At 41.4% G+C, this 26,163-nt stretch overlaps 2 protein-coding genes across 5 annotated transcripts in view; both read right to left on the reverse strand.

The window, feature by feature from the left end:
* Nucleotides 1-5,053, reverse strand: part of DPY19L4 (dpy-19 like 4) — a gene marked incomplete at both ends in the record, with an annotated part of 77,495 nt that extends 72,442 nt beyond the window's left edge. Inside the window, one exon of the mRNA XM_080694749.1 lies at nucleotides 4,773-5,053. Coding sequence (XP_080550875.1) covers nucleotides 4,773-5,053 — 281 coding nt within the window. The remainder of the gene's footprint in view (nucleotides 1-4,772) is intronic.
* Nucleotides 5,054-16,032: 10,979 nt separating this feature from the next.
* The window catches only part of ESRP1 (epithelial splicing regulatory protein 1), a gene marked incomplete at both ends in the record, with an annotated part of 63,520 nt that continues 53,389 nt past the window's right edge, over nucleotides 16,033-26,163 (reverse strand). For 3 of the 4 annotated variants that reach the window (XM_080693724.1, XM_080693725.1, XM_080693723.1), the window contains 2 exons: nucleotides 16,049-16,123; nucleotides 21,268-21,418. In XM_080693724.1, the coding sequence (XP_080549850.1) occupies nucleotides 16,049-16,123; nucleotides 21,268-21,418 (226 nt within the window). Of the gene's footprint in view, nucleotides 16,124-21,267; nucleotides 21,484-26,163 lie in introns of all 4 variants that reach the window. The other variant, XM_080693722.1, reaches the window with a different exon arrangement.

Raw genomic sequence — 26,163 nt, forward strand, 5'->3', positions numbered from 1 at the left:
CACCCCCTGCCCAATTTTTTATTCTTTATTTTGAAACCGGGTCTCACTGAGTTGCGGAGGGCCTCACTAAGTAGCTGAGGCTGTCCCCGAACCGCGATCCTCTGGTCTCAGCCTCCCGAATGCTGGGATTACAAGTGTGCGCCACCACGCCCGGCTTTCGACTTCTATTTTATTTTTTGAAACAGAGTCTTACTAAATAGCTGAGGATGGCTGTGAATCTGCGATTCTTCCATCTCAGCCTCCTAAAATCTCAGATTACAAATGTGCACCACCACAGCCAGTTTATGATATGATTTTGAAGTAGGAAAAAAAAGTTAAATCCTATTAGAATCCTTCACAGGCACTCTGGTTTAAAATAGGATCCTGAAAAACTAGTAGCAGTATGCTTCCAGTAGAGGGCAGAATCAGCCAAGAGAATCATGCTTAGGTAATTCAGCAAACCAGTTTTTCTAGTTCAGCATAAAAAGTGAATCAATCCTTAGATTTGTATTCCAAAGTAAAAATCATATGTTTAATAACTCATACATAATTTTTGAGACTGGATCTCACTAAATTTTTTATTCTGGCCTTGAATTCAAGATCCTCCTGAGCTTGGCATGGTGATGCATGCTTGTAATCCCAGTATTTAGGAGGCTAAAATATGAGGATTTAAAATAAAGTTCACAGCCAGTCTCAGCTATTTGGTGAAGCTCTCAGCAACCTAGTGAGGCCCTATTTCCAAATAAGAAATATAATTGGGCTGGAGGTGTAGCTTGGTGGTAGAGTAACTCTGGGTTGCGAGGCATGGCGGCGTACACTTGTAATCCCAGTACTTGGGAGGTTGAGATAGAAGGATCACAGGTTCGCAGCCAGCCTCAGCTACTTAGTGAGGCCATCTGCAATTTAGTGATACCCTGTTTCAAAATAAAGGATTAAAATATAGGGAGGGCTGTGAACTGAGCATGGTAGTACTTGGGAGGTTGAGATAGAAGGATCACAGGTTCGCAGCCAGCCTCAGCTACTTAGTGAGGCCATCTGCAATTTAGTGATACCCTGTTTCAAAATAAAGGATTAAAATATAGGGAGGGCTGTGAACTGAGCATGGTGGTGCGCGCTTGTAATCCCAGTACATGGGAAGCTGAGACAGGAGGATTGTACAGATTCAAAATATAAAATAGGTCTGGAAGTGTAGCCAGGAGGTAGAAGGCCTCTGGGTTCCATCCTGTAGCTCAGAGGTAGAATGCCACTGGATTCAATCCCCAGTACAAAAAAAAACCCACAAAAACCAAAAAACCAAAAAAACAGGCATGGTGGCACACACCTATAATTCCAGTACTTAGAAGGCTGAGACAGAATTGCAGGTTTGAGAACAAACTTAGCAAGTAGTGAGGCTCTCCTCAACCTAGTGAGACCCTGTTTCAAAATAAAAATAAAATAGAGCTGGGGATATATCTTGGAGGTGAGTGTTCCTGAGTTTCATCTCCAGTAACAAAAAGGAAAAAAAAAAAAAAAACCTTAGAAAATAAAATCAATTTAGTTTTCCTTTGAGGAGTGAACATTGCTCAATATTTAGTGTGAGTGTGAGAAGCACTATGTAGAAATAAAAGATACAGAGAACAGGAATCCATCACACAGTCAAGCAAAGCGACACGTTCCTGTACCCCCATCCACATGGAAGATCACTGGAGGCCAGACATTTGGAACCCGCCTGGCTTCAGTTGCCATCCCTTCCCCAATAGCGGAGGAATACAATATGACTATAAGCCTAAAAGGCTTAGGCTTATAAGAGGCAGAACTTTTGTCTCTAATCCATTTGGATTTTCTTCAGGATCATTCTCCCTTCTCTCCCTCCCTTTCTTTGTACTGGTGTTTGAACCAAAGGCATTCTATCCTCAAGCTACATCCCTAGCCTGATTTTATTTTGAAAAAAAGATCTAAGTTGCAGACTGCCTTTGAACCCGTGATCTTCCTGTCTCAGCCTCCCAAGTACTAAGATTATAGGTGTGACATCACATCCGCTTTCTTTTCTTCCTGATCACCCTTACTTAACTCCTTATCTTGCATAGTGGCTTTTTGTCCTCGGAATTAAACCTGGTCTGCTCTGCCAAGCTACACCCCTGCCCTTTTAATTTTTTATTTTAAAAAGAGGTCTTTCTAGCTATCACATGAGAGCATCAAACCTGCTATCCTGTGTCTGCCTCCCAAGAACTGAGATTACAGGGATCTGACACTCCAGCTGTCCTCCAAGAGTACAGCTGCAGCTGGGCGTGGTGGCGCACACTTGTAATCCCAGCATTTGGGAGGCTGAGACAGGAGGATCATGGTTCACAGCCAGCCTCAGCTACTTAGTGAGGCCCTTTGCAACTCAGTGAGACTGTTTCAAAATAAAGAATAAAAAATTGGGCTGGGGGTGTAGCTCAGAGGTAGAATGCCCCTGGGTTCCAACCCCAGTATAGCAAAAATAAATAAACAAACACACAAATAATAGTGCGTTGCAGCAGGTACCATTCCAGACAGGTGGATAACAAGAACAAAGTCTCCCAGGATACATTGATTTTATGCAAGTAAGTGAATAGCATATTAAATACGTGCCAGCATTTCAAAACAAAGAGGAATGGGCGGGAGAACCTGAGCTTGCTTAGTGAACTGTCTCCTTGCAATATATGATGGCAGAAACACCCAAAGTTGAAAACAGAATGAGACCGCTCCACTTCTGGACGTTACACTGTCAAAGGACCAGGATTAAAACAACTTTCCTAAGTAAACTAAATTTCATCTAATGAATATTTGACAAGAACATACTGAGTGAACAGGAATGTGCTAGACATTGAGGAAGATACAGGCATACCTCCTGCCCTTGAGGTTATATTGTTGATAACAAACACATTTGAGCCTAATGAGCACATATGTCAAGTATGTGATACCACTGACATACATTGCTGTAAAATGTTAGAAGCCGGCAGTACTTAACTTGGGTCCTGTAATTGCATTAGAGAACTCAGCATTGGAAAGACGTACTGGAACAAGGAGGATGTGGAACTCAGGTGTATTATGTTCTAGGTCTTACCAGTTTTGTGGTTTAAATGGGTTTTCAAGCCAGGCTTTGTGGTGCATGCCAATAATCCCAGTACTTGAGAGGCTGAGACAGGAGGATGACAGGTTTAAAACAAGTCTCAGCAACTTAGCAAGACTCTTAGCATCTTAGTGAGACCCTGTTTCAAGAGAAAGAAAAAAAAAAAGTGTTGGGAATATTCCTGAGGCCTCCCAAGTACTAGAATTGCAGGAATGCGCCACCACACCCAGCCAAAGACTTATACTGATGATGTGGAACTGTGCTTATTATTAATAGCTTTTATAATTACTTATGGTAAACATATGGAAAACTCACCCCCCCCTCAGGAAGAGATGGCTTACCTATATCCTTTCACACCTACCATAATTCTAATAACAAAAATAGTACACAAACATTGAGATGAAGCAGATGAGTTTTATTATCAAATGTAACAATTCTACAAAAACTCAGTAGTATTGTGATAAGTATTATCTTTTAGAGCTTTGGGCAGAGAGCATCTTAAGGCATTAAGTACAAAGAACTTCTCTTCTGGTTTTAAGTGCCAGTTCTTACCAATTTAGAAATATAATGTTTTACTATCCCCCCCCCCTGCACTTAAAGGGCATTACTGGTCAGATCAAGAGGGTTATGTCTGGCTCTCCATCCTTGCTGATAATCAAAGTAATGCAGGGTAAATTAAAAAAAAAAATAGCAGCCACAAAAATCTGTATGGCATTGCATCCAAGCAAAGGGCGATGTGAGTAACAAAGAAATATGTGCACTTAATCGAATCCTGTTTTCCTCTTTGGAATTACACGAGGCAGCGGTACTAGCTAGCTAGTGTCTAATATTGCACTTTGTAGCCTAAACACAGCTAAACACATAGTGCTAAACACTGACAGGATCGGTACCTGCTCTGACTGCATCAGTGTTTACGTCTCAGTCTAGCATGCTGACTACAATCCTATGCTGTTAAAAGTTTTAATTATTTGACAGTTAAGGCATTAGAGAAAAAGGTTTAAAGCTATCTTATTATATACAAGCATTCACTTCAGTTAGTATATTGCTTTCCAGAATACACTGTTCAAATAGTCGTGTTTTTGTGGTATTAAAACTATGAAAATTTCTCTTCTTAATGTCCAAACCATTAACAATGAAAACAAGTACAATATAAAATAATACACAAGAAGCCACAATATTCAGATATAGTTCAAATGAGAAATTACTAACTACATGGACCTGCTTCATTTTTGGTTTCGTATTTTGGCCCCTACTTCGTTCTTATTTACATTTGGTACCTGCTGAGAAAAAGATATGACTTTTAACTAGGTGAGTACTGGAGAGGATGAGCCATCTCTGTTATCCTCGGATGTTTATTTTTTCGTGTGGTGCTGGGGATGGAAACCAGGGCCTTGCACTTGCTAGGTAAGTGTTCCACCCCTGAGCTATGCCCATAGCCTGACTCAGGCATTTTTTTTTTTTTCTTATTATTGGTTTTTAATTCTAAGACTGACATTGTCATGGCTAAAAATAATAGCTTAATTTCTTAAGCTGTGGCTTAAGCACTCCAAGGCCATATGCTGGAATTACCTAGCAAGAAGGCGTGATTAAGCAGAAGATAGGGAAATGGAGAGAAAAAGTAGAAATACACAAAAATGAAGCTTCCATAAAACAGCATTCATGGTGGAGATGGTAGACACCAGTGGAGTGTTTCAATTCAAGATACAGACCTAGGGCACACCTGTGATGCCACATTTGCTGGAAGTAATAGAGACATTTGATTTCAAATTCACATTTTAAAATGCCTATTTGCAATGAGCAAGGAGTCAGGTATGCTGCCTGCTGTCTGCTAAAGGGATTTGGCTTCACTGGCTCAAATTTTTTCACTCCACCAAAAGATAAGGCATAAGCCCATGGTCCCATCATGTGTGCTGAAAATACTGCAGCCTGAGTGTAGATAAACTTCCACTGAAGTTGCTCGAAGGTTTCCTCATGTCTGATGGTTTCAGGATCACCATACATCTTTCAAACACTGGGGGGGAAAAAAAAAGATGTTAAACGCTCTAAACCTAATTTTTGGCATGCACTTAGGAACTGAAACATCTTCAAGAGAGTGCAAAATTTATTTCACACAGAGGTCAATATAATATACCAAATGCTTGGGGAAAATAGCACTGGCAAAGGAAATCAACATAATTGCTGGCATTTTCCACAACTCCCTACCCTGAACATGTGTCAGGTTTCTATGTCCCTACTCAGCTCCTGTGTGTGTGTGTGCGCTCGTGTGCATGCACACATGCACATACAGTACTAAGGATTGAACCCAGGGGCATTCTACCTCTGAGCCACACCCCGAGCCCTCTTTTTTATTCTTTATGGTACTGGGGGTGGAACCCAAGGGCTTTTCTACCTATGGGCTATACTCCCAGACATATTTTATACTTTATTTGGTGTTGCTGAGAGCCTGAGTAGTCGAGGCTGGCTTCGAACCTGTACAATCCTCCTGTCTCAGCCTCCCAAGTGCTGGGATTTCAAGTGTGCACCCAGGCCTGGCTACTAGCTCTATTTTTGAGTTTTATTTTGAAAGAGAATCTTGTTAGGTTCATGAGAATCTTACAACTTTCTGAGCCTGTCCTCAAACCTGAGAATCTTTCTTCAACTCCCACGTACTGGGATTAAAGGTGTGTGCCACTACAGCTGTCTTAGTTCATCTATCCCTTAGTCCGAGTCACCAAGTTATCACAGTACCCTTCTGATATTAAAGGTACAATACCAGAGCCAGGCATGGTGGCGCACCCTTATAATCCCAGCATTTGGGAGGCTGAGACAGGGGGATCGTGGTTTGCAGACAGCCTCAACTACTACTTAGTAAGGCCCTCTGCAACTCAGGGAGTTGAGACTCTATTTCAAAATAAAGAATAAGCCAGGCATGGTGGCGAATACTTGTAATCCCAGCATTTGGGAGGCTGAGACTGGAGGATCCTAGTTTGTGGAGAGCCTCAGCTACTTAGTGAAGCTCTTTGCAACTCAGGGAGACCCTGCTTCAAAATAAAGAATAAAAAATAGGGCTGGGGGGGGGTCTTATAATTCCCATGGGTTCCATCCCCAGTGCTGTGAGAAAAAAAAGTAAATACTAATAACGATATTTTAAAAATTATTGATATAGCCGGCCATGGTGGCAAACACTTGTATTGCCTGCATTTGGGAGGCTGAGATAGAAGGATCACACAGGTTTGAAGCCAGCCTCAGCTACTCAGTGAGGCTCTCAGCAACTTAGTAAGACCCTATCTCCAAATAAAATATAAAATAGGTCTGGGAATATAGCCTACAGGTAGAAAGCTCCTGAGTTTTATTCCTAGTACAACAACAACTAATCATTGATATAAGCTAGGCATAGTGGTAGTGAATGCTTGTAATCCCAGTACTTGGGAGGCTGAGACAGGAGGATCTCAAGTTTACAATCAGCCTCATCTATTCAGTGAGGCCCACAACTCAAGTGAGACCCTATTTCTAAAAGAATAAAAAATAGGGCTGGAAATATAGCTCAGAGGTAGAATGCCCTTGGGTTCAATCCCCAGTATCTCAGAAAAAATAATTAAGATAAATATAAAAATTAATTTCTAAACCTGGTGTGGTGGTGCACACTTATGTCATTACTTGGAAGGCTGAGAAAGGAAGACGGGAAGATCATGAGGTTTTGGCCAGGCTTAGATCCTTAGTAAAGCCCTCCACAACTTACTGAGAACCTGATTCAAATAAAGAATAAAAAATAGGAAGCTGGGTATGTTGGCACATGCTTATAACCCCAGTAGATGGGAGGCGGAGACAGGAATGTAGCTTTGTGCTCAACCTTAGCTACTTAGTGAGGCCGTCTTAATACTTAGTGAGACCATATTTCAAAATAAGGAATAAAACAGGACTGGAATAAAAATAAGACAAGCTCTAGCAAATAGAAATACATTGGATGGTTTACTTTCACTGGTCTGTTCTGGCAGGCGCCTAATGATATCCTAATCAACTGGATCATTGATAGCTAGTGTGCACGCTCTAGTATTTTCTGCGTGCTGCGCCCAATTCCATATTATTGCCACTGTAGTGATGGACACCTGTTTTGCCCAACGTGGCCTCATGCTCCATTTCAGATTTCCTTAAGAGCCAGGCAGTTGTTGGCAATGATGACCAATTTAGCTTTGCCCTGTCTGATCATCCTCAGCGCCTGCTTATGCCCCAGCATGTACTTTCCACTTTTCATAACAAGCTGGGCAGTCTACCTCCGGGCTACTCCCAGACCTATTTTTACATTTTTATTTGGAAACAGGGTCTCCTAAGCCAACACGTACGGCTGGCTTTGAACCTGTGCGATCCTCCTGTCTCTGCCTCCCAAGCGTGGGGATTACAAGCGTGTGCCACCATGCCCGGCCCAACCTCAACAATTTAGCAAGACTATTTAACAACTTGAAAAAAAATAGAAAGGAGCTGGGTGTGGTGCACACACTTGTAATCCCAGCATTTTGGATGCTGAGACAGGAGGATCTCAGTTCGCAGACAGCCTCAGCTACTACTTAGTGAGGCCCTTTGCAACACAGTGAGACCCTGTTTCAAAAGAAAGAATAAAAAATTGGGCTGGGGGTGTAACTCAGAGGTAGAATGCCCCTGGGTTCCATGCCCAGTATGCAAAAATAAGTAAACAAACAAAAACGAAAAAATGGTCAAGCTGGACTTTTTGGCAGATGCTTATAATCCCAGTACTTGGAAGGCTGAGACAGTAGGATCGCAGGTTCAAGGACAGCCTCAGGTACTTAGTGAGGCCCTCTGCAACTTAGTGAGACCCTGTTTCAAACTAAAGAACAAAAAATAGAGCTGGGGAGGTATAATGCCCCTGGGTTCCATCGACAATACTGCGAAAAAAGCAAAAAATTGTTTACAAAGTAAATACAATCTGACAGAGCTGACACACATAAAATCTTAGTACTTGGAAAGCTAAGACAGGAGGATCACAGGTGTGAGGTCAGACTTAGCAAGACCCTGAGCAACTTAGTGAGAACACATTTTAAAAAACAAAAAGGGCCAGGCGTGGTGGCACAAGCTTGTAATCCCAGCATTTGGGAGGCTGAGACCGGAGGATCGTGGTTCGCAGACAGCTTCAGCTACTTAGTGAGGCCCTTTGCAACTCAGTGAGACCCGGTTTCAAAATGAAGAATAAAAAAAATAGGGCAGGGGGCGTGGCTCGGAGGTCAAATGCCCCTGGGTTCCATCCCTAGACCTGCGCAAAAAAAAAAAAAATTTTAAATAAATAAATAAAAGGGCTGGGGTGTAGGCTAAGAGGTGGAATTCCTCTGGGTTCCATCTCCAGTACCCCTGAGCCCCCATAATAAAGTAACCAAATTTAGTCTTTAGCTTAAAACACTCCATTGAAAATCTTTTCCTTGGAAACAGACAAACACACATAAAATTCAAATATCCAACACTATTGCCTAATTTCTAATTTGACAACAGCACCTTAATTTTGCTTAAAGAACTGGTTGCTCATACAATCTCAAACTCAAAATTAGAAGCCAGGTATGGTGGCACATGCTTATAAATCCAGTATTTGGGAGGCTAAGGCAGGAATATCACGGTTTGTGGCCAGCCTCAACTACTTAGTGCGGCCCTTTGCCGCTCAGTGAGACCGTTTCAAAATAAAGAATAAAAAATATGGCCGGGCGTGGTGGCTCACGCTTCTAATCCCAGCATTTGGGAGGCTGAGACCGGAGGATTGCGGTTCACAGGCAGCCTCACAGCTACTTAGTAAGGCTCTTTGCAACTCAGTGAGACCCGGTTTCAAAATAAAGAATAAAAAATAGGGCAGGGGGTATAGCTCAGAGGTTGAATGTCCCTGGGTTCCATCCCCAGACCCGCAAAAATAAATAAATAAATAAATAAATAAATGGCTGGGGGTGTAGCTTGGAGGCAGAATGCCCTGGGCTCAATCCCTAGTTCCTAAAAACAAACAAACAAACAAACCCAAACAGGCAAATTCACCACTGAGCCAAGGAATTTAGTCTATGGCAAAAACATAGAAAACCAGAGACCAGCATAACCGAGGCTTTACTGGTTTCAGAGATGGGTTTATGCCACACCAGGCAGTATGACTAAACCCCTGACTTGCTTCTGAAATTGAATATGCAAACCAGGTGTGTCCCGTGACATCATGGAGAATGCTGGGCTAGGAAGGAGGAGAATGCTGGGCTGGGAATTCAGCAAAGCCAGGGAACCTTGGACCAGTCAGTAATCAAAGCCTGAGATTTTCACCTTCATTCCAAGTCCATTTACTTATTTATCCATCCACTTATTCATTAATTCATTTTTGAGGTACTGGGGATGAAACCCAGGGGGCATTCTACCTCCAAACTACATGCCAGCCTTAGTTTTTATTCTTTATTTTGAAACAAGGCCTCACTAAGTTGCAGAGAGCTCACTAAGTAGCTGAGGCTGTCTGTGAACCATGATCCTCCAGTCTTAGCCTTCCAAAGACTGGGATTATGAGCGTGAGCCAGGACGCCTGGCTCCAAGTCCTTCCATTTATTCATGTTGTTTTCGGTGGTACTTGAGATTGAAGCCAGGGCGCTCTACAACTGAGCTACATTTCCGGCACTCCCACACACACATCCTTTTTGTGGTACCCAGGATTGAACCCAGGTACATTCTACCTCCAATCTACACTCCCAGCCCTATTTTATCAGTATTTTGAAACAGGGTAGCACTGAGTTAATGAAGAGTCTCACAATGTGTTAAGGCTGTCCTTTTTTTTTTTTTTTTTTTTTTTTTTTTTTTTTTTGGTGATGGTACTGGGGTTCCTGGAAGCCCTTCTACCTCCGGGCTACACTCCCACACCTATTTTTACACTTTTATTTGGAAACAGGGTCTCCTAAGCCAAAGTGCGCGGCTGGCTTCAAACCTGTGCAATCCTCCTGTCTCCGCCTCCCAAGCGCGGGGATTAAAAGCGTGCGCCACCACGCCCGGTTTAGGCTGTCCTCTAATCTGCAATCCTCCTCTCAGCTTCTCAAGTACTGGACTCATCAGCGTGCACCACCAACCCTGGATTCCAAATTCATTATAACTAGGAAACAACACTTTTTTCTGAAATGCCCAAAATTACCCCTTCGTACTATGTTGAGATGTAGAAAAGGCTAGAAGTTATTAAAAAGAAGCTAAAAATTTAGCTTTTTCAAACATGCCCCCACCACAGCCCTACCTCACACATGCTAATAAGCAAGCACTCTATCACTGAGCTAAATCCTTGGCACAAAGACCTGGTTTTAATACCAAACATCGAGCTGAGGTTTCATGTTTAGCAAAGAAACGGCACGACTTCTCAAAGCTAGCAGGAAAAAAAACTTTTTCATAAGAGTGGGGAGAAAAATGTTTCCTCTTCCTATGTGGCTACAGTAAAGCAAATATGATAAAGAGATAATTCTGAAAGTTTTAACTGCAAACATTCACAATTCTGTCTTTTCTAATAAGATGTTTGTAAAACAATGTTTTATTTTGTAATAAACCATCATTAAAAGTATTTTGTACATAAGAATCTTTTAAGATACAGAGATTTCATCAAATGCAAGTGTGTCCTTTGAAATAAACCTATAACCCTTAAAACCCTGCAATACTGAGTATTTAGGGTATTTTATTTTCTTATGGTAATTTTCATTTGCTTCTATAATGTGTAAGTCATTTATGAGTATTCTTTGTTAAGTCAATAGTTTATTTTCTCTCATTTTTCTGCTTTTTTTTTTTTTTCCTGGTACTAGGGATGGAACCCAGGGGCATTCTACCTCCAAGCTGTACCTCCAGCCCTATTTTTTATTCTTTATTTTGAAACAGGGTCTCACTGAGTTGCAAAGGGCCTAAATAGTAGCTGAGGCTGTCCATGAACCTTGCTCCTCCTGTCTCAGATTCCCAAATACTGAGATTACAAGCGTGCGCCACCATGTGTGGCTAAGATTTTTTTCTTTTAAGGTACTAGGGATTGAGTTCAGGGGTTCTTTACTAGCCCTCTCTATTTTATTTTAATGCTATTTTATTATTATCTATATTATTTATTATCTATATTTCTATTTTTAAATGTTTTCTGGTATTAGAGATTTTGTTTAGGAGCATTCTCCCTCCATGCTACATACCCATCCCTATTTTATGTTTAGTTTGAAACAAAGTCTCACTAGGTTGATGAGAGTCTCACTACTAGCAGAGGCTGTCCTTAAACCTGTAATCCTCTGGGCTTAGCCTCCCAAGTGAGGGATTATAGGCATGCTCCACCACACCTGGCTCAATTTTTTATTTTGAGACTGAGTCTCACTAAGCTGTCCACGTTGGGCTAGAATTTGAAATCATCCTGCCTCAGAGCTTCACTAAACTGCTGAGGGTGAAACAATAATCCTCCAGATTCAGCCACACAAGTCCTGGGATTATAGTAGTATACCACTATGAAAGGCTAGAAGACACTCTTCCAAAAAGCAAACTCAGCCAGGCGTGGTGGTGCATGCTTATAATCCTAGCATTTGGGAGGCTAAAACAGGAAGATTGCAGTTCACAGACAGTCAAAGCTACTTAGTGAGGCCCTTTGCAATTCAGTGAGACCCTGTTTCAAAATAAAGAATAAAAAATAGGGCTGGGGCTGTACCTTGGAGGTAGAATGCCCCTGCGTTTCATTCCCACTACACGGAGAAAAAAAAAAAAAAAAAAAAGCTTGGCATAGTGGCACGAGCTTGTAGCTCAGCATTTGGGAGTCTGAAACAGGAGGATTGGGGTTCAATTACAGGCTCAGCTACTTAGTGAGGCCCTCAGTAATTCAGTGAGATCCAGTTTCAAAATAAAGAATAGAACGGGGCGTGGTGGCACACGCTTGCAATCCCAGAATTTGGGAGGCTGAGACCAGAGGATCACAGTTCACAGGATAGCCTCAGCTACTTAGTGAGGCCCTTTGAAACTCAGTGCGACCCTGTTTCAAAATAAAGAATAAAAAAATAGGGATGGAGGTGTGGCTCAGAAGTACAATGTCCCTGGGTTCCATTCTTGGTACGCCCCCGCCCCCCCAAAAGCAAAGCCTTTAGCTTGAAAGTAATAGCATCCACAAAAAGAGGGACAGAAACATTGCTAAGAGCACGATTAAGTAAATGAAGAGGTCAAGAAACAGAAGCATAAACTAGACATGGGAGCACACTCCTGAAATTGCAGTATTTGGGAGGGAGGCTGAAACAGGAAGATCGCAGGTTCACAGCCAGCCTCAGCAACTTAGCAAGCCCAGGAACAAAGCCAGACGTGTTTCCAAATAAAAAATTAAATCGGCTAGAAGTGTAGTTAAGAGGTAGAATGCTCCTGGGTTCAATCCCTAGAACCAAAAAGAGTAAATGAACAAATAAAATTAAAAAAGAACCAGAAGCCCAGATCATTTAAATTGAATTTAAAGTTTCCCCAAGTAAGAGAGCATGTTAAGAGGGTAAATGAGCTCAGACGGCCAAAGGTGGAACAATCTGAGGATCGAGGTACCACTGGGCCGTCACTCAAAGTACCACATAAATACGCTAAACTTTATACAGAAAGAAACAGAAAAATGACTGGATAAGCCATGGGAGAAGAGACAAATTATCCTTACAGAAAAACCTCTAGTATTTGTAGGTAAAGCCTCCCCTCCTTTAATGGGGGCTGGACAATGACTTTCTTCTAGAGAGTGGAATATGAAATGAAAGGAAAAAAAACTTTAGAGTGCAGAAAGTGATGGAGCAGAATCATAAGCAAGAGCCCCAGGTTGGTGCCACGGGTGACGTCGTGGTTCTACACACCATGGTGTCATGGGATGAGAAGGACCGGCCTCTGTGGCCTTCTGTCCTCACACCCATCTTTGTCACAAGAGAAACAGGACACACTGAAACTGGAATATAGTCCACTAAACACCTCACAAGAGGCCAGGCCATGAAAAATGAGGAAAGGCTGAGAAACAAACCCAGATGAAAGCCCAGGGGACACCGAGGAGCCAGGCAAACTGAATGCAACCTGGAATCCTGGTCTGTATTCTGGGATAGAAAACGGGTGCTATGGAAAAACAAGGGAAATCTGAATTATGCCTGCAACTTAGATACTAACAAAATAAACTTATTATTATTATTTTTTTTTGGCGGTACTGGGGATAGAACTAAGGGGCATTCTATCTCTCAGCTACATTCCCAGACCTATTTTTTTTTTTTTATTCTTTATTTTGAAACAGGGTCTCACTAAATTGCGTCCTCACTAAGTAGCTGAGGCTGTCCGCAAACTACGATACGCCTGTCTCAGCCTCCCAAATGCTGGGATTACATGTGTGCGTCTCCATACCTGGCTAAAGTAAACTTTTTTGATTTTATAATTATTGTAATCATAGCAAAAAGTTATTTGGATCCAAGCGTGGTAGTGCATGATAGAAATCCCAGCACTTGGGAGGCTGAGAAAGGAGGATCACAGGTTTGCGGCCAGCCTCAGCAACTTTGTGAGGCCCTCTGCAACTTAGTGAGACCTTGTTTGAAAGTAAACAATGAAATACAGAGCCAGGTGTGGTGGTGCACTCTTATAATCCCTGCATTAGGGAGGCAGGGAGGACTGAGGTTCGCGGACATCTTCAGCTACTACCTAGTGAGGCCCTTTGCAACTCAGTGAGACCCTCTTTCAAAATAAAGAGTAAAAAATAGAGCTGGAGATATAGTTCGTAGGTAGAATGCCACTGGGTTCCATCCGCAATAAAACAAAATAAATAAATAAAATAGAGCTAGAGGTGTAGCTCAGAAGTAGAATGCCTCTGGGTTCTATCTTCAGTAACTAACATTAACACACACACAATATTTATGTTAACACAGAATTTTACAATTTGTAAAATTTTGGGTTGGAGATACAGATCAGTGGTAGAGCAATTGTCCGGCATGCACAAGGCTCTGGATGATTTACTTACAAAAAGAGTAAATAACATTTGTAAAATGGTTACATCTATCTGATTCTTGCAGAAAATTATGTGAAGCCACAAACATAATAGTAATTTTATGCCCCTTTTACAGAGCAGGGAAGTGTCAACTCTAAAGGCCACGGCCAAGCACTGTTGGTAGATTTAGGGGCCAACATTGCCGCTGAGACCTCAGGCGTAAGTAACATGGAACTAAACGGAAGGAGAGAGTAAAACCAAACAACAAAAACAAGCTGGGCGTGGTGGCTCACGCTTGTAATCTAGCATTTGGGAAGCTGAGACAGGAGGATGGCGGTTCATGGAAGGCCTCAGCTACTTAGTGTGAGGCCCTTCATGACTCAGTGATACTCTTGTTTCAGAATAAAAATAGGGCTGGGGTGTAGCTCACCAGTAGAATGCTCCTGGGATCCATTCCTAGCACCACAAAAAAAGACAAAAAACCCCCCACTTTTATTTATCTAAGGGGGTATTTCTATCAGCCAGATATCAAGCCTACTTCTGAGGAAGGCCCTTTAGGATCACTTCAATAGCTTCTTAATTTCTTTTATATGTCTTTTATGAAAACTTGGAGGGACCAAGTGTGGACCAAAAAGAATAACAACAGGCTAGAATACTGTGATCTCATCACTGTGACCGGGACTAAGAGTATTTTATTCCCACTGGAAGTATGCGTGCATGATGTCCCTTGGCAGGATCAAGACATGCTAAGTCCTCACTGAAAATGGCATATCTGAAAATCTTCACTGGCAATCCCAAAATAGGAGGGGTTAACATATAAATTCTCAATTCTCAAGGACAAAGTTGTGGCAACACCATTTTCTATTTGGAATCCATAAGGTTAAACAGAGTCTACAGGGTGTGAGCCATGACAATATCGACAACATGAAAAAATGACACACCAGCCCAGGCGTGGTGGCACACACTTGCAATCTTAGCACTTGGGAGACTGACACAGGAACCTCGGCAGGTTTGAGGGTGGCCTCAGCACTAGTAACACCTTCATCAACCTAGTGAGAACCTGTTTCAAAATAAAAATAAAAGCAGGGCGTGGTGGCGCACCCTTGTAATCCCAGCATTTGGGAGGTTGAGATCAGAGGATCGCGGTTCATGGACAACCTCAGCTACTTAGTGAGGCCCTCTGCAACTTAGTGAGACCAGTTTCAGAGGTCAAATGCCCCTGGGTTCCATCCCCAGACCCGCAAAATAAATAAATAAATAAATAAACAAATAAAATAATAATAAAAAAAAATAAAATAGGGCTGGGGATATAGAGGTTAAATGCCCTTGGGCTCAATCCCCAGTAATATACATATACACGCACATGCATGAACAGAAAAAGAGAGAATGACATGCCAACATATCACCTTCTATAAATCCAACAATCAAGAATTAATAAGTCAGACTGAAGACATAGGCCATACTGATTCCTATCCCCCAACCCCCAACTCCATTTTTTTTTTTTTTTTTGGAAAGCCTCACAAACATCCTTAAGAAAAGCTGGAAATTTACCATACTTGAAAGGTTGAGACAGAAAAATCACAATTTCATAGTCAACCTCAGCAACTTAGTGAAGCCCTCTGCGAATTAGTGAGAAACTATTTCCAAAAATAAAAAAAGGCTGAGTGTCACTCAGAAGTAGAGTGCTCCCAGGAGAGGGGTGGGGGTGGAGGGAGGGAGGAAGAGAGAGACAGAAAAGAAGAAACATCTCATTTAATTTTTTTTTTTTTTTTTTTTTTTTTGCGGTTCTGGGATTGAACCCAGGAGCATTCTACCTCCAAGCTACACTCCCAGTCCTATTTTTTATTTTATTTTGAAACAGGGTCTCACTAAGTTACAGATAGCATCACTAAATTGTTGAGGCTGGCCATGAACCTGTGATCCTCCCATATCAGCCTTCCAAGTGCTGGGAATACACGCGTGCACCACCACGCCCGGCTCTCATCTACCTTCTAAAATATCTTCAGATCCTTCTTCTATTACTTTAGCTCTTTAAAATTTAGCTTGTGTTTCACAGAGCCTTACCTTCTTTTCTGAGGATGGTCTAACTGCTGGGGCCCTTAAATACAAACCCATTCTTTGGGTAGAGTCCTGGCCTGGTCATTTGTGTGTACAAGTCCATCCTCGGTTGCATACTAAAATGCAAGTTAAAACAAACAGGATCAAAAGATGGACAAGCCATCACTAGGATGGTTAATATTTCAACTAAATATATCTAGCAGCAGAAACAGGACCCTTTAGACCACGGAAAACACATAAATACTAGTGCAAACCACACATGGAACTGCTAAAGGCAAATAGCCCTTTCCTCGCTTAACATAAAAATACCAGCAAAATCCCCTGTAGGAATGAAACTAAACATATGCCTTAAAGCAAAACAAAACAAAAAACCAGACCACATAAACTTAGGAGACCAAATCTTCAAATTTTTTTAATAATACGATTTCCATGAAATGATAGATATGACTAGCCACCATATATTGCACAAAATTATTTGCAAAAAATTGTACAGTAAGTCTAATACTTAAGATCTCCCAATAACACAAAGAATTTTAAATGGCATTAGGTGTATTTAAAATGTCAGTCGTTGGCCGGTGTGGTGGCACATGTAAAAATCTTAGTAGTGAATGATGCAGAGAGATACGGATTAAAATTTATTACTTTGTCTGGGTGTGGTAGTGGAAGCTTGTAATCTTAGCACGTGGGAGGCTGAGACAGGAGAATCGCACAGGTCCCAAGGCAGCCTCAGCTACTTAGTGATGGCAGTGAGGGCTCCCAGCAACACAGTGAGACCCTGTTTTAAATAAAATGTAAAATAGGTCTGGGAATGTAGCCCAGAGGTAGAAAGCCCCTGGGTTCTATCACCAGTAAACACACACACACACACACACACACACACACACACACACACACACACACGCACAGTTATATCTTTGAAGAGAAACAAAAATCAGTATTTATAGAAAATGCAAAGAAAGCCACTGAAAATAAAGGGGACAGCAAACAGCAAATAAAAGAAGTTAAAGGAATTACATAAGGATGAGAATTCATTTCAGAGTAAGAGGGCCATTAATGAAAATACCCATTTGTTACACTGACCAGAATGCCCTCACTGAGGAGTATTTTCAGGAAAGTTTGTCACAATAAATTCTGTTCTTAGGGATGAGAATAGATCTAACACAGTACCTAAACTTTATGAAATAGCGGAATGATAATAGATCCTCTGCTTTTCCCATCAGAATTTCTCCCTTTTATAAAAATCCTTGCTTTCGCTGGTTTCACATCCCACCAATCCCTAAACACAAAGCTGGAGTAGTTTTAAGGAATTGGTGCCAAAAGTTGGGGGGAAATAGACCCCAAAATCATATTTAATAAAAATGGACTTAAAAAATGACATATACAAGAAGGCTTGGTGGTACATGCCTATAACCCCAGTACTTGGGAGGCTGAGACAGAAAGATTCTGGACAGGTTCAAGGACAACCTCAGCAAGTAGGGAGACTCAAACACAGCAAGACCCTGCTTCAAAATAAAATAGGGCTGGGGTGTAGGTCAGAGGTATAATGCACCTGGGGGGGTTCAGTCCCCAGTATCACACATGCAAACACACACACACACACACACACACACACACACACACACCTCTACTACATAAAGTTCTAGATTTTTTTAAAAAAGAGAATCAGAGCCATGTGTGGTGGCACACACCTGTAATCCCAGTACATGGAAGGTTTTGACAGGAGGATCGCAGGTTCAAAGCCAGCCTCAGTGACTTAGTGAGTCCCTTAACAATTCAGAGAGAACCTACTTCCAAATAAAAAATAAAATACAGCTGGGGGCATAGCCCAGAGGTAAATGCCCTTGGGTTCAATACCCAGGGCCCCCTCACACACAAAAGAAAGAAACGGAGCCCATCAACAAATTTCATTTATTCAACTAATTATTTCCTAGGTATTTAAGTGCTCAAATATAATTATGTAATTATATAAAAAATCATAAATAACCAAGAATAAAATTATAAAGCCGACCATTAAACCAGCAGCAGTGATAAATACACTGTATTATCACTGATTATGAGTTATTAAGACTACACTTAAGTGAAAAGGGTTTTCAAGTCATCCACTAATTTTACCATCTTGTGACAAAGATAAACCCAAATGAGCCTGGAATCCCACAGTGCCTGGCTGTGATCTGAGTGACCGAGAAACAAAGAAGGCGTGGACATTAAGCAAAACAGAAAATTTAAACCTGAAGATTGATATGAAATGGGCAAGGTATGAGGAATTTGAAGTCAGGAGTAATATTTTGAATGACTGAAGACAGACAGATATTAGAAAACTGCAAAATATGAGATCTGATAATTGACATTCCAATATAATCCTCTTTCATTGACCCAGTTTATAAATTCCAAGCACTTCAGCTGGGTGTGATGGCACACACCTATAATCCCAATACTTGGGAGGCTGAGACAGGAGGATTGCACAAAATTTTCAGAAGTAGTAAGACTCAGCAATCCAGTAAGACCCTACTTCAAAATAAAAATAAAACAGAGCTGGGGTGGGACAATGTCACTGGGTTCAATCCCTAGTATAAAACTCTGCCCGTCCCTTTCCCTCTTCTCTCCTCTCATCTCTTTCTCCAAGCACTTCAAAAACAAAGGCCAAATATTTTGAGGTTTTTGTGCTTCTGATTATACCAGGAAACTCTACTCCAAATTTACAAAGCTCTTACAGGGAGCAGTAGCTACAGACTGATGACGGATGTGATTTTTCTTCTTCTTCTTCTTCTTTTTTCTTTGGTGGTACTGGGGTTCCTGGAAGCCCTTCATCTTCTGGGCTACACTCCCAGACCTATTTTTTTTTTAAATAATTTTTATTTGGAAATGGGGTCTCTTAAGCCAGCGCGGCTGGCTTCGAACCTGCGCCATCCTCCTGTCTCTGCCTCCCAAGCACGGGGATTACAAGCGTGCGCCACCACGCCCGGCCAGACTGATGTTATTTTATCTCACTTTTAAAGCATGTTGTTTTTGAGTCATAAATCTAGAAATAATACCTATTATGTCGTTGTGGTAAAATAAATACCCACAAATTCTGGCCACAAAATTCTTTTCCTAACAGCAATTTTGCTTAATCTTATTACTGATTTATATGTAAGACTTAATTTTATTCAGTGTAGACAGAAATTAGTGAAAGTAAATAAATTAATCCAGCTATCTATTAAATTTGAAACTTTCTTTGGACTTTGTACAATTGGAGAATAAAATGCAGAGGTCAAATACTTTCTCCATGAGATTAAGCAAAGCTTTCAATAAGCATCCAGTAAAATTTTATCATTTAATGAATTAGATATAAAGTTTGAAACTTTTTATTCCTTTCAATTATGCCTGTAAAAGTAATTTTTTAGTGAAGCGTATAGTATCCAAGAAAGCTTCCTTTTTTTTTTTTTTTTTTGTGGGTGGTACTAGGGGTAGAACCCAGAGGCTTTTCTACCTCCAGGGTACACTCCCAGACCTATTTTATACTTTATTTGGAAACAGAGTCTCATTAAGTTGCTGAGAGCCTCACTAAGTAGCTGAGGCTGGCTTTGAACCTGCACAATCCTCCTGTCTCAGCCTCCCAAGTGCGGGGATTACAAGCGTGCGCCACCACGCCCGGCTAGATTTTCTTTACTTGTCAGACATATACTTTGTATGTTAAAAGCCCTCAAGAATACAATTATGTTAATGTGGTAGGTCTGGGACATGCAGCATCAAAGATCACTGAAGCTGAGATCACAATCCTCCCTGGCGCATGGATGCCCAGCTTGTAAGCTGTTGCACACACAGCCCTTAACTGCTGTGCTGCAAATGGTTGAAGGCTACTTTAGAATTTCACTATTCCGCCTATCACAGCTTTTCAAAAAGACTCAAGCTACGTTCAGATCCAGGGAGAAAGAGCATGATGTTTGCTAGTACAAGTTACTTATTGTTAGACAATGCAGGAAAGAGAATTCAGGCTTTAGGTAATGAAGTGACTTGAGGAAGGAGAGATGCCTGCTCGGATGTGCTGGTGATGAACAGATCGTTCACTGTAAGAGCTCTTACTAAATCAAACACACAAACAAAACCCACCTCAATTATTTAGCTTAAGTCAGAAATGAACACAAGCAGGGGTAGGAAAAAACATGACTTGCAAATGTCTACGTCATTAGAATAGATCAAATAATAAAAACCTCACGCAATAACCTCAAGCTCATTCCAAGGCAACCCTCCATGTGCAAGTCAATGTTGGGAGGGTTTTTTATTTTTTTTGCTTTTTTATGATTGCTTCCTTTCTTCTTTCCCTGGGTTAGTCTGAGGCCTCTGACCACTTTCTAAATACTGAACTTTAAATTCCATGTTAAGATGAAGGCTTTTTGGCAGCGCTGGGGATTGAACCCACAGACTCACGCTTGCTAGGCAAGTGCCCTCCCAACTGACCCACACACTCAGCCCAGTATCTTTCTTTTGAAATAAGGATTTGACAACTTTGAAGACAACTCCTCCTTGGGCAGTTCTATTCTTGATGAAAATACTTGTACTGCTGTGTGCCCTGAAGAGATTTCCCAAAGTAGCGCAGGCTTCAAAAGATCATCAACAGATTAAGTGGAAAGAATTAAGACAGCATGGAAGAGCCCTAACATTTTTTTTGATGGGAGGAAGATTGGTATTGGGGATTAACTCCGCGGCATTCTACCTCTGAGCTACCTCCCCAGCCTTTGACTTTCTTATTTTGAAACAGGGTCTCGATAAATTGCTGAGGCTAGCTGCAAATCTGCGACCCCCCTGTCTCGGCCTCCGAAATACTGGGATTACAGGTGTGTACCACCATGCCTGTGTAAAGGAAAACCTTAATCTTGTCAAAAGTATGAATTTCTGGATCAATTAGCTTCCGTAAGTAAGTCCATTACCATATATAGGTACACAAAAGAGCTGGATAGGATCGGTTTCTTTCCTGACTACATTCTTTTTTTTTTTTTTTTTTTTTTTTGGCGGGTCGGGGGATGGAACCGAGGGGCATTCAACCTCCGAGCTACATCTACTGCCCTATTTTTTTTATTCTTTATTTTGAAACAGGGTCTCACTGAGTTGCAAAGGGCCTCACTAAGTAACTGAGGCTGTCTAAGAACCATGATCCTCCTATCTCAGCCTCCCGAATGCTGGGATTACAAGCGTGCACCACCACGCCCGGCTCTGACATTCTTTAGGCAAAGCAACTTAAATAAAAAGGGCACTGAGGATTTTTCTTCTTTAAGCTACTGACCTGGTAACCTTGGAAGAAGTTAAGAATTTCCTTAACTCCAGTATTGTAGGCCAGGCCCTGCATTCTGACCACCGTGCCAGGTTGTGGAGGGACACCGCTAAGATTAGCAGCTGTAGGGAAGTAGCCAAGACTATTAGGCGAACCTGGGGGGCTAAAGGAAGAGAAAGCACAGTGAACCAACAGGAACAATGTTGAATATTGACTCTTAAAACATTACTTAAAGGAGCGGACTTTCTTCAGGTCATCATTCTTATATTTCTTATGGCTATCTTTCCGAGGACAGGTAAGAAATTCACGATACTGTCTCACGTTTCCCCAAAAGCCCCAAGTTAAAAGGCAGCAAGAGGAAAAGCAGAGTTAAGTGCAGGGCTTTCCCAAACCTCTCAGATTCTTAGAGAGAAAGGAAGGAGATTAACGAGCTCGAGTCACTCATCCACAAGGCACCACACTTCCACAGGCCAGCAGCCCATTGATGATGAACTGGCCAGTTATCAGGCATGCCGAGGCGAGAAAAGGCACATATACGAAGGGCTAAGAGGAACCATAGCCACGGAGGCCAAAAGCATCCACAGGGACTGCTCCCAAGCATGGACAGTTCTGCCCAAGGACACCAGCAAGGATGCAGCACACACAGCAAAGCGAAGGAGGCAAACGCCCACTAGATACTGCTTCCAACTGGATCAGAAAAAATGGGAGGTGGGAGGACCTGGAAGGGATACGCAGGAACTACATTCATCGGCCTTAACATCAAAGGAAGGTTAATGAATGGGTCCTCCTGGTGCTAACTGCAGCTTCTGCTTCCAAGGAACAGAAGCCGAGTGAGTATCTGACTGTATGGCACTCCAGGGATCAACACGTGACCTAGTTCAATTACTTCACCAATTAGCTTTACATTGTCCCCCACCCAATCTATTTTATACCACAATGGTGGCCAGATAACTGTATGTCAAAATATACAAAAAGAAAATTTTCAGAACAAATTTTCAAAAGTGATTAGCTAAAGGAGTGATATAGACGTTACAGCCTATTCATCTTTCTAAATAGGCAACTGATCCCTTTCAAAGAAAAATATACACATAAAAAAATCCTCTGAAATTCATATCTAGACTACAAAACCCTAACAGGTGGATTAATAGGAATGGTACCAGAGGCGCCGCTAGTCCCACAACCCACAGGACTCCTGATCAACTCAATTTCTCTAAATTCAACTTCTTCATTTGCTAAAGGGGGATGATTACCATGTTTGTAGTTTCACAGAATTGTTCTTCAGATTGATTCAAGGATTTAACTTATCAAATTACTCTATAAAATGCTACAACATCTAATATCACTCTTGCTATTCCTAACCATCATTCTATTTTATAGTTTCCAAAATAATGGAAGCTGGAAATGATTACTTTATATTAATTGTACTTAGCTTTCTTAAGTTTCTAAAATAGCGTGGCCCAACTTTACTTTTAAATTAGAAAAGCTTGAGGTTTTTTTTGCAGTACTGGGGGTGGATCCAAGGGGCATTCTACCACCGAGATACACCCCCAGGGCCTATTTTTTACTCTTTATTTTAAAACAAGGTTTCACTGAGTTGCAAAGGACCTCACTAAGTAGTAGCTGAGGCTGTCCACGAACCACGATCCTCCTGTGCCAGCCTCCCGATTGCTGTGATTACAAGTGTGCACCACCTCACCTGGCTCTTGGTTTTTTTTTTTTTTCCTTTATCTTGAAATAGAATCTCACACTAAGTTGTGAAGGGCCTGACAAGTTGCTGAGGCTGGCTATTAAACTGCAATCCTTCTGTCTCAGCCTCCCGAATTCAAGTATTACAAACATGCACCACCACGTCCAGCCTCCAAGTCAATTTATGTGCAGGAACCAAGACTCTACAGAATGCAGGACTTCTGATCTCTGAGTAGACTTTGACCATTCCTCAGCAACACCTTCTCATTTATACAGAAATAGAAACAGAAATTAAAGAGTAAAATAATAGCCTGGTAATATGAATCGGTGGTAGAGCACTTGCCTACCACGTGCAAGACCCTTCAAGTGCTTCAAAAATAAATATAGAAAGAAGAAAATTAATCTGGACACAATGAGTTAGATCTTTGCCTAACTAGAACCACCCAAATTTCTCATCTTTTAATTCAGTGTTATCTTCCCACATAACCAATAATCATTCAGACTGTATTTATTCACATCAAACCTGATATACAAAAACCATCAAGACTTCTCCATACAAGATAAGAAAGTCAGGTCATTTTTATGGAGTAATAATCACTTTCACAGCACCATCCTGGTATACTTTATTACCATTGCCTACAGATGTGTAAGTTAAGTTTAGAGCCTCTTGTACCTTCAAATATATTTAAAAAATGAAGTAAAAGCAGCCAAGATAAAAAAAATTATTCAACTAGATGTTTAAAGTTATGAAGGATAATTCTATTCAGTTTCAAAAGCAGCATTTGCATTTATTCTCATGAAACAAACACAACTTGAATTCCTACTCATTTTTTTCAAAACTATAATTACCTGTTAAACAGAAGGGAGCTAGCAGGGTGTGGTGGCGCACGCTTGTAATCCCAGCACTTGGGAGGCTGAGACAGGAGGATTGCGAGGGTTCAAAGCCAGCCTCAGGCTGGGCGTGGTGGCACACGCTTGTAATCCCCGCGCTTGGGAGGCTGAGAGAGGAGGATCCCACGAGTTCAAAGCCAGCCTCAGCTACTTAGTGAGGCTTTCAGCAACTCAGTGAGACCCTGTTTCCAAATAAATAATAAAATAGGTCTGGGAATATGGCCCGGAGGTAGAAAGCCCCCTGGGTTCCACTCTTAGTACCACACACACACACACACACAAAAAAAAAAAAATCAGCAACAAAAATAGAAGGGACCATAAAAAAATTAAATAAGCAATATATCTAACTAATAAGGCACAAGAACAAGAACAGCCGAGTGTGGTGGTTCTTATTTGTAATCCCAGCATTTGGGAGGCTGAGATGACAGGATCGCAGTTTGCCTACAGCCTCAGATATTTATCAAGGCTCATTGCAACTCAAGGAGACCCTGATTCAAAATAAAGAATAAAAAAATAAGGCTGGGGATGTAGCTCGGAGATAGAATGACCCTGGGTTTCATCCCCATAATTGCAAAAAGAAAAAAAAAGGAAGAAAAAAAAGAAAAATGTCGAGAAAGAGCCAGGTGTGGTGGCACATTCCTGTAATCCTATTATTTCTTAGGTTCACTGAGATAAGAGGACTGCAGGTTCAAGGGCAGCCTCAGCAACTTAGTGAGAACCTGTTTTTTTATTTTTTCATTTCCATGAAAAATAATTTAATGTGTTTTACTAAGAACTTTTGTGCCAGGTATTTGTAATCACAGTACTTGGGAGTCTGAGAGAGGAGGATTGCAGGTTTGCAGCCTACCTCAGCTACTTACTGAGGCCCTCCGCAGTTTAGTGAGACCTGTTTCAATATAAAGAATAAAAAAATAGCTGGATATGGTGACACATGCTTGTAATCCCCACGCTTGGGAGGCGGAGACAGGAGGATCTCAGAGGTTCTAAGCCAGCAGTGCTGGCTTAAGAGACTCTGTTTTCCACATTAAAAAAAAAAAAAAAGTATAAAATAGGTCTAGGAGTGTAGCCCAGAGGTAGAAGGGCTTCCAGGAACCCCAGTACCACCAAAAAAAAAAAAAAAAAAAAAAAGAATAAAAAAATAGGAGTGGGGGTGTAGCTTGGTGGTACAACTCTCAGACTGGTACAACTATGGGTTCAACTCTCAGAACAACAACAAAAAAAAAAAAAAAAAAAAAAAAAAAAACCCACAATTTTTTAACTTCATATTGTGAAATTTTTAATTTATAGAAAAACTGTAAACATCCTAGAGATTAAGCATGTAACACATATTTTTGTCGCCTAGAAAACCAAAGGTAGAAATCTATCCCCTGTTTTCTTTTTTGTTTTTTGTTTTTGATGGTTATTGGGGTTCCAGGAAACCCTTCTACCTCAGGGTTAAAATCCCAGACCTATTTTATACTTTTTATTTTGAAACAGGGTTTCTTAAGCCAGCACAGCTGGCTTTGAACCTGCACGATCCTCCTGTCTCCGCCTCCCAGGCACGGGGATTACAAGCGTGTGCCACCATGCCCAGCTCCTATTTTCTTTTATTATATAATCATTTATTAGTGCACTATAGTCTCACATCATAATGTAAATCATGTTGACAGTGACATACATGTGAGAGACCATTACAAAATAATAAATAAGAGCTGGGTGTGGTGGCTCACTCTTGTAATCCCACTATTCAGGAGGCTGATGATTCAAGGACAGGCTCAACTCCTACTTAGGCCCTTTGCAACTCTGTGAGACCCTCTTTGAAAATAAAAAAATAAAGCCGGGGGTGGTGGCGCACGATTTTATCCCAGGGCTTGGGATGCTGAGACATGAGGATTGCACAGGTTTGAAGCTAGCTTCAGCTACTGAGTGAGGCTCTCAGCAACTTAATGAGACTCTATTTTCAAATAAAGTATAAAATAGGTCTGGGAGATTAGCCCAGACGTAGAAAAGCCCCTGGGTTCCACCTCCAATACACACACACACACACACACACACACACACACACACACACACACAGACACACACACACACAGACACACACACACACACACACACACAAATAAAAAATAGGGCTGGGGGAATAGTTGAGAGGTAGAAAAACCCTGGGCTCCATCCCCAGTACCGTAAAAATAAAATAAAATAAAATTAAATTAAATAAATAAAATAGGAGCCGGTCACGATGGCACATGCTTGTAATCCCAGCATTTGGGAGGCTGAGACAGGAGGATTGCGGTTCGTGGCCAGTCTCAGCTTCTTAGGCCCTCTGCAACTCAGTGAGATCCTATTTCCAAA

The sequence above is a fragment of the Muscardinus avellanarius genome (genome assembly GCF_963383645.1).
Source record: "Muscardinus avellanarius genome assembly, chromosome: 4".
Classification (NCBI taxonomy): Eukaryota; Metazoa; Chordata; class Mammalia; order Rodentia; family Gliridae; genus Muscardinus; species Muscardinus avellanarius.